The 11,075-nt window shown below is 40.8% G+C and overlaps 1 protein-coding gene across 1 annotated transcript; it reads right to left on the bottom strand.

Moving 5' to 3' along the window:
- Window positions 1-11,009, bottom strand: GLE1 (GLE1 RNA export mediator). The gene is made up of 16 exons (XM_059828706.1): window positions 10,914-11,009; window positions 10,139-10,363; window positions 8,954-9,079; window positions 8,604-8,752; window positions 8,151-8,211; window positions 7,623-7,877; window positions 6,631-6,859; window positions 5,893-6,008; window positions 5,631-5,700; window positions 5,132-5,274; window positions 4,071-4,261; window positions 3,485-3,614; window positions 3,062-3,166; window positions 1,996-2,078; window positions 1,759-1,822; window positions 1-1,061 (listed from the first exon to the last, which is right to left on the bottom strand). Exons 1-16 carry the CDS (start codon window positions 11,007-11,009, stop codon window positions 993-995), a joined length of 2,112 nt encoding a protein of 703 aa, XP_059684689.1. The 3' UTR covers window positions 1-992.
- Between the last annotated feature and the right edge of the window lie 66 nt (window positions 11,010-11,075).

Raw genomic sequence — 11,075 nt, 5'->3', positions numbered from 1 at the left:
ATGAACTATTCTCAGAATAATCCACCATTGGTACAAAAGTATTACAGTACTTGATACATAAAATACCATAACATTGATAAGGAAAAAATACGTGCACATAAAAAGAGCCCTTATAAAATGCACCTGAGGTAACCCAAGCATACCATTTCTCCCTCAAACGATGGCAGAACATCAGCAGAAGTGCGAGAATGAATGCACCATTTTGCCACTTTTTTTTTTTTTAATAAGAAAATGGATTATTAGCTTCCATCCATCTTATGAACAACGGACACAGAAATCCTGTGGTTTCAGGAAATCTGCTCTTCCCCCGTGAAGTTACTATTAACCATGCAAACCTTTTAAAACAGTGAGTCTACCTCTTAAATGGAGAGTACTGCCTCTTGGAGCAAAGTTAGGTTCAACAGAGGTTAAGTGTCAACGCTGCTAGGCCAAATGCCTTTACCAATCTCACTGTAGTTTTAAGATGTTGTTGAGACAAACAGGATGCAAGTCAGTCAGCATAATTAAAATTGAATTATAAAAGATGTAATAAATAAAAAAATAAAGTTCTAGCGGTAAGTTTCCAAGATTGATTACTCTGTTAAGCCTTCATAAAGCTGTGAGGTATTTTCACTTCCGTGGACAGAACAGCACCACGCAAATTTTCAATCCAAGTGCCTTTAACCTCTGAAGCCCAGAGGTCATCAGGATACTGTATTTAAAACACCTTCCGCATGTTTAAACATATGAAGGGAAAGTCTTCAGTTTTCCATAATTTACTGTACAAAAACTTGTAAAAATCCAAAGCAAAGAACAATTTCCAATTATTTGCAACAAATTAGACACAAGTTTGTTCTGTCCAACATAAATCTTGATGAATTAAAACATTAACAGGTTGATGGAATATTTTCTCCTCATTCCTCTATATACAAAATATATTTATTTTGCCTTCACATGTAAACAGGAAGCCAGGTCTGAAAGCACTGACATCCAGGCAAGAAACAGAAACTGATTTACGATCTCCAAAAGGAAGACTGTAGAGCACCCTTTGGTAATGGAATTTCCTTTTGCTGTAGACATTTCTAGTGGAAAGAGAAAGACAAAGAACAAAGGAAAATGAAATGCGTATCTTATAATTTGCCATCTCTTCTCAGGGATTTTGACAGCTCTTACTGCACACATTCAAAGCACTGCTAATAAAATGTACCAAAAATTAATTTTGAAATGAACGTACAAACTCTGAAGCTATCGTATTTTAATACCATAATCTAAGTCAACATTCACAAACAATTTAAATAATCAAGTATTTTACAGTTTTGGAAGCTTTCTTTAAAAAAAAGATGCAGAATACGATGCTAAACAAACACTACAGAGAGTGGTTCAAAGTGTCCTCATGTATCTAATCAGGACAACAGGTAAAAATAAGCAAACCACTGATTAAAAATAGCTGTTACAGAAATGACTCAGCAGAATCCTCCTCAATCTGTACATCTCCTCTCACTGCAACTACTCTCACTGAACTTCATTTATAATCAAAATACATTTTCACTGAGAAAAATTAGATGTGAGGTAAGAAAGAAGCAAGATGCTTGACATCATAACTATCATTAAGGTAACTGAGTAACTGAAAAGTTATAAAAGACAGGTTACATCATAGTGATGGGTCTGGACTATCAGGCGCAAGCAGCGCCAGCCTCATTATCAAAATAATGCATATATCGAACGAAGGGGAAAAAACCCAAACCCAATACACTTGAAAACTTAAAAAATCTGCTTTACCTCCAAGAATTGCTTGAAACGCATTAAAGAGCCCATCTGTCGAGAGCTGGTAATTGCTTCAATTCTGCAGAAGTAACAGCATGTTTCAAAATCTACTTAGAAAGTTGGGTTTGATTTACAAGTGGGTGTGGGGGTGAATGGCAGAGATTGGAAAATCTGGACAAATCATTTAAGACTAAACATACGTGAAGTAAAAAAGCCAGGATTATTTCACATTCCTAACCACAGATACCATACCTTGGGAAATAGTCTTCTCGGATAAGCAACATCATTTTCCAGAACTGTACCTGATACTGTTTCATGAGAGCGTTGCCACATACCTACGGTACAGAAATACACAAAGACCAGATTCCAGAACTGGGTTTCACACCAGCATGACAACTTCACTGAACCTGTTCAATATCAACCACTTAATATTTTATCCAGACATTTAAAGAAATGTACCGATACCTACAACGCAACAAGCAAATCCTCTAAATGCCATTGCAGCTAGCACAATGACCTTTTTTTCTTGTTGACTGTGTGGTGGCCACTGATACCAGTTTTACATTATTCTTCCTCTCACTGCACTCTCCTTCCAAAAATAACACCCTATTACCATTTGCTAAGAGCATACTGTGGTCATTTCCCCACCTTGACTATCGCAGCGTGGATTCATCAGCTTTCTCCATACAGTTTACAGGACAAACATCCCTCACACTTCACCACTACTAACAGAATCCTCATAATGTATTTCACTTTGTACTTTACTTTCTCGTTTCTACTTTTAAAGTTCTTTAGAAGGCATTTGATAAGCATAGAAGCTGCTTGTGTTCAACAGTGTTTGTCTCCCCTGACTTCAGCCTTTAACTCTGGCTCTTATTTAGCACAGCCCTATATCGTAGGATATAGAATTAATATGCATCAGGCTCTGTCCTTTTCAACCTGAAAAACCCATCCTGTTTTAAGTAGTAATTCAGCTGGAAAGACCACTGGACCTCATTGCATTGTACGAACTGATGCCAAGTGCTTAGCAGACCTTATTCATGTAGGACGATGCAACTATTTTTAAAATACCAGGAACCTTAAACAGAACCAAATACAGCAACAGAAGTTGCATATATAAAAACTTCCGTTTTTAAATCATTCAGCTCCAAAGATGTATTTGCCAGAATGTGGAAGTTCCTTTCTGAAGGGAATAAGGACAAGTTAAGAAAAACCCTGCTGTTAAAAATCACAATGAACCTCACCTCAGCAATCCCTTCAGAAACTATAATGTCACCAATGCAGATCCCTCTAATCATTAGTAATTCACACCACTTACCTCCAGAAAATCAAAAAGAAGTGTAGCTGTCACATCTGCCAGAGGCTCCATATTCAACATCTGAGCAAGCCAGCGCCATCCATAGTTCAGCCCATGAGGATGTGGCTATAAAGCAACAAAAAAGCTACCCACCACTTGTTTTACAACTTGCAAAATGCTATTATCGAAACAGGCAGGTTTCTGATTTACTTTCTTCTTTATAAAGTTATTTTTCAATATCCTAACATAAAACTTGATCATTATGAAAATATAAAGAAAGGAAGTAAAGATCTACATTACCAATTACTTTCCATTGCATTGTTGATCATGGTTATGACCATCTCCCTTCAAATATATGGTTTAAGTTCAGCACACCTTAACTCCAAATCAAGTTTACAATACATTTAATAGACTAGGGATAGTTACAAGGTCATACACACATACCCCTTGTTTGTTTCCGTAAGGCCACCGGACTTGAATGATAGCAGCATAAAGACGAATCATTCCTGACATCCGTTTAAGAAAATGATCTTGCTCTTCCATCTTAGAATCCTTAACTTGATATCCAAGCAGCCTATGTATGAGGAGACATTCCAGTATTAGTACAGCAAAACACATTCACTTGAGTCCCTGCAGTTCTCAGCTTACTTTAAGTCAACTGTACTGAGAATACGGATACTCCAAAACCATAGAAGAATTATTGCAAAGGCTGATCATTACCCTCTGGATCATATGTTTCACTATTTTATACCATGTAGAATATTTAGGTTCTGTACTGGGTATCTCAGCTCGAATCAAGCTATGGCTATCAACTGTTCTTTGAGAAGGACAAGGAAGAAGAAGCAGAAGTGCACTTCCAAAGCTGAAGGACACAGCATCCTCCAGGAAAACACAGTCAGGGGAGCTGCACACTTTTGAGTGAATCTCATCACAGTGCCTACATAATCAGAGACGGGGAAAAGCAGAATTCACTCAGAAGAATACAGTCTTCACCCCTGCAGGGCTCATCCAAGTCGAGCAATAAATTTACCTCTGATACTCTTCCATAGAAGTCCCCTCTTTCAGTGCAGGGTAAAATGGCACAGAATAGGGACACTTTTTGTGCAGATGAGCTAAAAAGAGGTCTCCAACTCGAGGGTGTATTTCCCAGATTCCTGAGGCCACCACAGCAATTGGGAAAGCTGCATCACGGTGAGAAGATACTTCTTCTTCTCCTTGATTCTGGAGGGGGGAAAGGAGAGTCAGTCACCACCCCTTCAAGCCATTTCTCAGGTAAAAAAATTCTTCTTTTTTGTGTAGTTAGTGTCTACTAAAGGATCCTAATGCTTCCATGGCTATGTAGCCAACCACAAAAAAAGCTGATAAAGCCCTATGTCCTCAGCTCCCACAGACGATGACAATAAACTTTGGCTCAGGACAGAAAAAAGGGGTTAGCAATTACAGGCACAAAGTGCAAGGCTGCACAGATACTTTCACTCCAAACAATAATTTTCAAACGTTTACAAATCAGTCACAGTTTTATTCCATGGGCTAATTTTGCACATATTTGTCACTGCAGGGACAAAAGAAAGTTTTGAACACCCCAAATTTAGCAAATAAAGAATAGAGAAAAATACTGCCAACTTCAAAAAGCAACTTAAACAATGACACTTCATTTCTTGGGAGGTGCTAACTACACAGCAGGGACAGAAGTTTGCCTCTTGGGCCGTAGCTCCCCCCCACCCAATTCTGCCAAGATGTAAGGTTTTGAGCATATATACAGTTTTGTGATAGATCATAAATTAACTATCAACCTGTTTTCCACTAACACTGTACCTAACTAGTTCAAAATATGTGACGTGTAAGCTTGGAATTTAAAATAGTTCTTCTTCCTACAAGAGATAAAATAGAGGATGGGAGAGAAAGAGAGACTAAGTTCTTTCACTTTTTTTTTTTTTAAGCACTTTCTCTAATCAATTTGAACATTAATACATGCAAGCTAAACACCGAGTAATTTTGTGCTTAGTAGTTGAAGACAGGGGACAGTGTCCAAAATAACTCTTTAAAGCACTAGCTATCTTTGCCACCCCAATAAAGAGAACATTTCCTCACCACAAATTTCTCTGCAAGTTTGTAATAAACAAAATCCAGACCCTGTGGATGCTGAGTCACTGATACAGTTCGCCCTCCACTCTGAACAGACTTTCCAGAGAGCAGGTTATTGATCTTGTCAAATACTTCTCTCAGCTTAGAACCTGCAAATATAGAAGGAATGCATGGAAACAGAAAATTAGGAAAGAGCAGACAAGTCTTAACCAGACCACATCAACTTCACAAAAACTCGACCTACATCCTGAAGGGCAAGGCATCTCAAACTACTTGTTTGCTGTATCTGATTAAAGAAAGTTAATCATAATGAAGCAAGATGCCTCTGAGGGAAGCAACAGACCTCAAAACGTACGCAAACACTGTGCTGCAAAGACTTGGACTGGATGCATACCAGCTTTCTGCTGTAGGGATAATTATAGAAACATTGGATGTGTTATGTCCTACTAAAATCTTTACAGCAAAAGGTATTTCAGTTGGATTGGGTTCTTGGTGTTTTCCTGACCTGCTATTCTAGAGATCTGGCTCACAGGGATGGTAGCTGCTTTCTGCAACTCTGTTTTTATCTTCTTAACCTGCAGAACAAACAAACAACTTTAAAAACCTTTACATACAAGTAAACTACTATGATAGTTTGTATGAGCAGACTGTTAATAGAGGCTGCTAAGTTAGATTTTTTGTATTTATTTTTTTTAAATGAAAGCTGTCCTATTTCCCCTAGAAATTAAGACAATCACTTTTCAGCAGTATTAGTCATTTGTTCATACCTCATTGTTGTCTTTGCAGTTGCTGATTCCACTGAAAGAAGCAACACACTGCTCAGCAGCATCTTGAAGCTGCTGGTACCACTGCATAGTACTTTCTTCTGCCTTAACTTGGAGTCCTGATATTAAAATAAAAAATAGCAGAAGACTAAGAAAGACCCAAAACTCTAGAAAACCTTAAGAAAACTTTTAAAATAATTGCAAGGAACTAACAGCTGCATAAGTGCTCTTTTCCCAGAATTTAGTTTAGAAAGTTATGAACTTTCTAAAAGTTCAGAAAGTCTAGTTTAGAAAGTTATGAATGAACTACAAGTTTGCAAGCTATACAGTGAGTCCTCCTTCTTCAGCTTAGTAGCTTATATATGCAGGATATCTAGACTTAACTTACTCTCAAGAAGGAAGCCATTTCAGTGGTCTGCCTTTGTACGTTTTGTCATTCATTCATGACCCATCCACACTCGCAAGCAGGCACAATGTTACTCTCTAATATTCCAATATATGGCATACTGTTTAGGAAGAGCAGGTTTTGCTCCAGTTAACACAGTCAATTTATGCTGCATCAGTTTAATTTCAGAAGTTTGCTGCCAGCAGTTCTATACCCATTTTGCTAGTTGTGCTAAAAGTAAAGGCTACGAGAAGGTATGTCGTCACAACAGTAAGATTCCAAAGCAGTATTTAGCCTGACAGTAAAAGAGTGTGTAAGGAGGGAAAGGGGGGTTGGGGTGGGGAAGCCTAACCAACCTTCCTTCTGCTGCTTTCCCCCTGACTGCTGTGCAGGGGCAGGAGCCTGGGCCTTCATCTGCTCGTTTTTCAGCAATTCCTTCTGCTTCTGTCTCTCTTCCTCTTCATCTTTCCTCCTTTTTTCTTCCACAGCTGCAGCGATTTCTTGCTGCATGCTGGATATCAACCCTCGCATCTCCTGCAGTGCTCGTTCAGTATTGGCCACATCTACTTGAGTAGGGAAACCTCTCTGTCAAGAAACAGAGGAGGTAATATAGCACTATCTGTAGACCGACGGCAAGAGCAAGGAGCCTTTGAAGCATTAGCCTTCAGATAATCTGGAAGCCAACTACACATTTTACCCTCTTTGGTGAAAATATGTTTTTCTCCTTCATTTGTACATAACATTGGTCATTCGTAAATAACGTTAGTTCGTGACTAGATCTCACAAGATCTTGGACAACAAAAATTAATAATACACTTTGACAAGTATAAGGGAACCCCAATGCAAAGCCTAGACAGCTTCCTCCACAGAAAGCCAGCTGTGACAAGCTGGAACGGAGAATGAACCTTATTACAGTGTTTTATTTTTCAAGGTTTGTATCCCACCTTTACATAGAAAAAAAATTTTCAAGGAAAGCTAGTTACTGCAAAAAAGGCTTACGAGTATGGGAGAATCATAATGTGCTCAGTATTTAACAATTTATGAACCACTCTGCTTCCATGGTTGTCTCAAAAAGGAATTTTACAGCATCAAGAGTTTACAGCATTTTAATACTAAATCCTTCTCCTGTAGAAATCCTCATGCATTTTTATAAGCTGTTTTCAAGAGAACAGCTAAAGTACCATAGAAAAGAATTCTCCTTTTAAATTAGATGCTTTACAGGACGAGTATTAAAAACATTTCTGGGACATCTTTTAACGGCCTCATAACAAGCTGCCTTTGAAAACAACTACAGGAAGTTTTATGAAGGAATGACAACCAAAGTTAAGAACAACTCTAGAGCCTCTACCTCACTTGTGGTGCGGATGAGTCCTGACACCAGCCCACAGATCTGGTTGCCACGATTACTGTATGCAGAAAGATCAATTCTTGGCAAGTCTTTGTGTCTATAATTGGGATCAATCTGCTGGTTAAGCTGTAGCACTTCCTCCTGGATGGAATAAAGGCGACGCAATCTTTCCTGGCCCTCTTCCTTACGCAAACGCTCCAATTCTTCCTGACGCTGCCTCTGCTGCTCTGCCTCGCGCAGTTTTAGGTTTAATACCTGGGGATAAAAAGACACAAGAGACGCAAAATATTCCAGCTTTACAGGTCCTTCCTGGTCTGACAACTCTAGCTTTACAGGTCCTTCCTGCTCCTACAACACATGTGCCTTTTCTGCATTTCCACAACAATGCAGCAGGTGTCTAGGACAGCACCAGAAAATACATTCTCACTCCAAGGGTGGCATGTAAATACAAATAAATAAATTGGTCTTTCCAGTTCCCACCAAGTAGTCACAGTCTTTTATGAAAGACAACTCTTATAAGTCTCAGACCTTTGCTCTGTGCCGGTGTTCTTCCTTCAACTTCTCTTGCTGTCCCTGAGCCTCCTTTGAGCTACAATACACATAAAGACAGAAAAACTGTATTCAAGACACGCACAAGACAAAATACAAACAAATACACAGCAAGTTACTTTTCAAATAAGCCAAGCTAAAGGAACTTTAACTGTCACAAATGTAATCTTTTTCTAACCATTGAAACCTCAACAATAGCCAGAGATCCGCTCTGAAAGACAAAAAATAACAGGAGAGTTAATGTAAGAAAAGCAGCAGGTGAGATTTTCAAGCACAGTGACTTCCTGAAAAATAACAGGAGAGTTAATGTAAGAAAAGCAGCAGGTGAGATTTTCAAGCACAGTGACTGGCGTAGAATTGTCAGACACAAGAATTAATCCTCACTTTTGATCAAATGCGATAATATGTTAAGAATACCAGAGCTAATCTCACCTCTTCTCCATTACTTCTTGCAAATCTTGGAATTCCTGATGCTGCTTTAGCTCCTTCAGCTCATCAAAGCGCTTCAGTTGTTCACTTGCCAGGTCATACACTGCCCTCACCATCTGCTCTTGCTGCTCCTGCCGTTGCCTCAGCCCCTCCTGCAGATTGCAGAGGTGCCAGAAGCACCACAATGTAGCAGTCACCGGAATTTGGACAGAAGAAAATACAAATTAAATTGCCCAAAGTGGGCCAACATTTAGGATAACTTACTGTCCTGCTATTTTTACCAGAGCACTGTTACATCTGGTTATGTAGCTCTCCTGTGATTCATGTACACCCTCAACTTTTGGGGTTTTTACCTTTCCTTTCAACCTGTGCATCTCTTCATACATCCGAATGCAGCCTTCAACTTCTGTAACTTTAGATGGCAGAATGGCTTGAAAGACTTCTTGATCCATTTCCAGCAGACTAAGATCATCATTTCCCTGCGTGGTCAGCATATAAGCAAAATCAGTGACTGAATAAAGTATCAGCAACTCATGGAGGAAACCAGATAAATCAAGTCTCCTAAACTGCACGTTATTTGTGGAGAAACAGAAAAAGGAGTCAACCAATGCACAACTTTCTAGAGTAGCTATATACCCCAGTACTGTAGCCTCACCATTTTGAGTATCCTCCAGCACGTATATGAGGTTGGGATAATTTCTTTTCCCAATCACTAAAACTGGGAGCAGAGATACCAAGAGCCTATAGGACATTCACAAAGGCTAACTGTCACCTAGAAAGGCTAGACAGACTCCCCACGTTCCCTTAATATTCAGTGAAGATGTTACACTGGAAAAAGTCAAGACAGGTTTATACTTTGAATCATTCTTCAGGAGGAGTCTTCAGACTCTCTCTTACAACTTCTATCAGATCTTGCTGCTTCATTAAGATGTTTTCCTCACAGTATATTTCTTAAGTCTAAATGGGGCCAAGATGATGCAAAACTTTTCTGCTCGGTATCATTGTTATGTGGTGAAGTCATAATTTAATGCATAGCAAGAGACATTTGTTTTCTTTTCAGGTGCTTCATCAACTTCATCACTTCCACAACTCAGCTGCTCATTACCCAGCTTCCCGCCCTTCTGCCATGTAGAAGAGAGCCATAACACATCTAAGCCATTCAAAGACTCCAGAGAACCCAAGGGAGTTACTCATGGACTCTTACAACAGGCCTGACCCTACTCTGGGACCTTATCCCCCTCCAAATGGATGAGTCCCATGCTGCTAATCCATGGAACTATATAGCTCCAACTAAATTTTCCTTAGTTACAGTGAAAAAGGGAGTTTGCTTTTAGCCCACTATGAAATGTTATGCTATAAAAATCTCTTTAATACCAGTTTTACCATCACCTGTTTATCCTACAAAAAGTTGCAACTAAGCATGTTTTTCCACACAAATTAACAGAGCACAACGCAACCTTTATCAGACAATTTATGGCAGCAAGTTGGCACATTTTTTCTCACAGCTGCTCACACATGGATTATAATCAGAGAGGTACCTTTGTTTCATTTGGCTCTGTAGATGAACGCGGTGAAGAGCCCTGGCGGCTACCAGACTTGATCTTCTCCCGAGACGATGACTGGTTTGTGAGGGGAGTGGATTCTTTAGGTGTTGAACTTCCGGAGGGTGCGACTTCTGGGGCTGATTGCCCAATCACTCTGTCTAGGACCCAGCCAGAATAAGGGGACAGCACAAGAGGAGACATGCATCCTTCCAAGATATCCTAGAGAGAAAACACTTTCTGTGAACGTGAAACGTATCAAAGAAAGCAATGAAACGTTAACACACATTGAAAACGTTTGGACAGATCAGCAGGTGCTTTATTATCGCAGCTCAGTACCCCATTTACCCATTTCTTTTGCTGTCTTTTCAACACTTTTTCCGGGCTCTCCTACTTTTGCAGGACAGCAGGACCGCCACGCTTGAACCTTCTCCTGTAACACCTCCTCCTCCTCCTCCCCAAACACCGCACTATTGAGCCAGTACAAAGGAGCCAGGACCCGGCCTGCTGGAAGGGGAGCTGAGGGGCCTCTGACACGCGAGGAGGAGCGGGCAGCAGAGGTAACACAAGGGCAATTTATGTATTTCCAGCCCTAAGGGCTGTTAACGAGATAAGGAGTCGATGTATCACCGCTGGGCCAGCGCTCGGAGGGCCGAGCGACGGATCCCGCCCCGCCTCAGCCGCCCACAGCACACACAAACCCCGCTGTGAGCAAAGTGGGAGCCACGGCGGCCCGGGGGCTCCCAGCCGCCCGCCGGGAGCGAGCCCTCACCTCATCCTGGAGCCAGCGGCGGCAGTAGCTCAGCTGGCCCTTGCTGGAGGTGCGCAGAGCCGCCAGGGTCTCCCAGCGGAGCTGCCGCGGCTGCATGGCGGCCCCCTCCGCCGCGCCCGCAACCGCCTGACCCCCCCCCTCGCCCTTCCGCTTCCAGGGCAC

Source organism: Gavia stellata, chromosome 24, assembly GCF_030936135.1.
Source record: "Gavia stellata isolate bGavSte3 chromosome 24, bGavSte3.hap2, whole genome shotgun sequence".
Lineage (NCBI taxonomy): Eukaryota > Metazoa > Chordata > Aves > Gaviiformes > Gaviidae > Gavia > Gavia stellata.
Note: the sequence above shows the minus strand (reverse complement) of the source record. Positions and strands in the feature narration are given on the sequence as shown.

What these genes read in the sequence shown, in the direction of transcription:
- GLE1 (XM_059828706.1), bottom strand. Translation starts at nt 11,009, where the DNA reads ATGCAGCCGCGGCAGCTCCGCTGGGAGACCCTGGCGGCTCTGCGCACC. An exon ending in GCCGCTGGCTCCAGGATGAG is followed by an intron (nt 10,364 to 10,913) that starts GTGAGGGCTCGC and finishes TTTTCTCTCTAG; the next exon opens with GATATCTTGGAAGGATGCAT. An exon ending in CGAGAAGACTATTTCCCAAG is followed by an intron (nt 1,823 to 1,995) that starts GTATGGTATCTG and finishes TTACTTCTGCAG; the next exon opens with AATTGAAGCAATTACCAGCT.